The sequence below is a fragment of the Crocodylus porosus genome, unplaced genomic scaffold (genome assembly GCF_001723895.1).
Source record: "Crocodylus porosus isolate Cpor-Errol unplaced genomic scaffold, CroPor_comp1, whole genome shotgun sequence".
NCBI lineage: Eukaryota > Metazoa > Chordata > Crocodylia > Crocodylidae > Crocodylus > Crocodylus porosus.
The window spans coordinates 21,305,960-21,307,502 of record NW_017728949.1 but is presented as its reverse complement, the minus strand read 5'-3'; the positions used below and the strand labels follow the sequence as shown (position 1 = coordinate 21,307,502).

At 42.7% G+C, this 1,543-nt stretch overlaps 1 protein-coding gene across 1 annotated transcript in view; it reads right to left on the bottom strand.

The window, feature by feature from the left end:
- ORC2 (origin recognition complex subunit 2) overlaps nucleotides 1-1,543 on the bottom strand; it is a 24,533-nt gene that overhangs the window by 10,186 nt on the left and 12,804 nt on the right. The window contains exons 10-11 of the mRNA XM_019553974.1: nucleotides 1,278-1,410; nucleotides 440-536 (exon numbers count right to left, since the gene is read on the bottom strand). Of these exons, the coding sequence (XP_019409519.1) occupies nucleotides 440-536; nucleotides 1,278-1,410 (230 nt within the window). The remainder of the gene's footprint in view (nucleotides 1-439; nucleotides 537-1,277; nucleotides 1,411-1,543) is intronic.

The following is a 1,543-nucleotide window of genomic DNA, read 5'->3' as shown; positions in this document are numbered from 1 at the left end:
GCAGGGGGTCGGACTAGATGATCTGCTCAGGTCCCTTCCGACCCTACAAACTATGAAACTATAACTATGAAACTATTATGACCCTGGGCAGAATGCTCATTTTCTCCTCTTTCCTTAGCAGCATACCTTTAGTTTACTCTCACCTGCTAAAATCTAAACACGAGAATACCATATCTGCAAACACTTGACACTCTCACAACTACATTTCACACCCTCCAACACCCCACCCAGAAAGTACTACTGATGTCATTCATGCCTGTTTTTAGAAAGGGCATAAAACCATAAGACAAGGAACAGAATCACTGGAGTGAATCCAGAGATCTCAATAGTGTGTGCATGTGGAAAGTGATTGGTGTAATGAGGAAGACACCAGACATTTAAAAGCTTTTCTACCATCAAGCAGAGTCCAAGGTTTGGAATATCTGCTCAGTCACTTTACCTTCTTTAAATTTTTTCATAATGAAGTCTAATTGGTCCAGAGGACTCCGGAAAGTCCCCACATGGTCCAGCACTTCTTCTGTTATGGAGGTCAGAACCTACAATAGAAGAGTGAAAAGTTACCATCTTCATGAGGGTTTTCTGATAGTTGTAGGTATAACCTGTCAAGTCTGTAGAAGTTAGCCCTTCACAGCCACCCAGGAAATGCCTTGACTCCTACTATCAGTAGCCAGTTGCAGTGGCGCTGCATAAGGTGCATACCACTAGAGTAGCGTTTCTCAACCTGTGAGTCACAACCCAGAAGTTGCAAGAATATATGAAAGGGTTGCAAACAAAACTTTAAAAATGGATTCTCCTTTAGAGAAAAATGTGGGAAACCATGGCTTTTTCCCTTGCAGGCTGACAGAGTTCCAGTCTTCAAGGGGCTGTTTGAGGCCTCCCACTCCCCACACACACTGGGGGGGCTGGGGACAGTGGGTTGGGAGTGGCCAATCTTTACAAATGGGTCCCGGTACAAAAAAACAATTGAGAACCACTGCCCTAGCAGCAGCTAAGTTAAGCCACAATTTGCACCAGTGCTACTGACCCATTTTTCACACTGGGCTGTGCTATGCATCACCAATTTCCTTTTTTTCAGTAAGGATCTGCAGTAATGCAGTTCCAATGGCTAGAATCATAGCAAGTTAGAATGGGCAAAACAAGAACAGAATGTTTTTCAAGAAGAGAAAAACGAGAATACTTTTCAGGCGGGAGTCCGTGCTTAGGCACTGAGAAATCTGCCTGCAGTCTATAGGATATAATTTGTACTAGAACCCCTCAAGCTTTTGTTACACACTTACTGATTTCACAGTGATGCTGGGGAAGAAGCCATTGACCACAAGGTGAACTGAATCTTGAAGCAAAGAGGTACGAAACTTCTCTAACAAATCTCTCTTTGAGCCCAGTCCATAAAGCAAAATATTGAACCCCAGGCTGCAGGGAAGAGAGCAAATTCATGGGGGGGGGGAATAAAAAAAAAAAAAAAAAAAAAAATCAATGATTCATAGGCCCTTTAAGACTCACCCATTCCTATTTTGGATTATGTGAAACAATGTAATCCAAATCT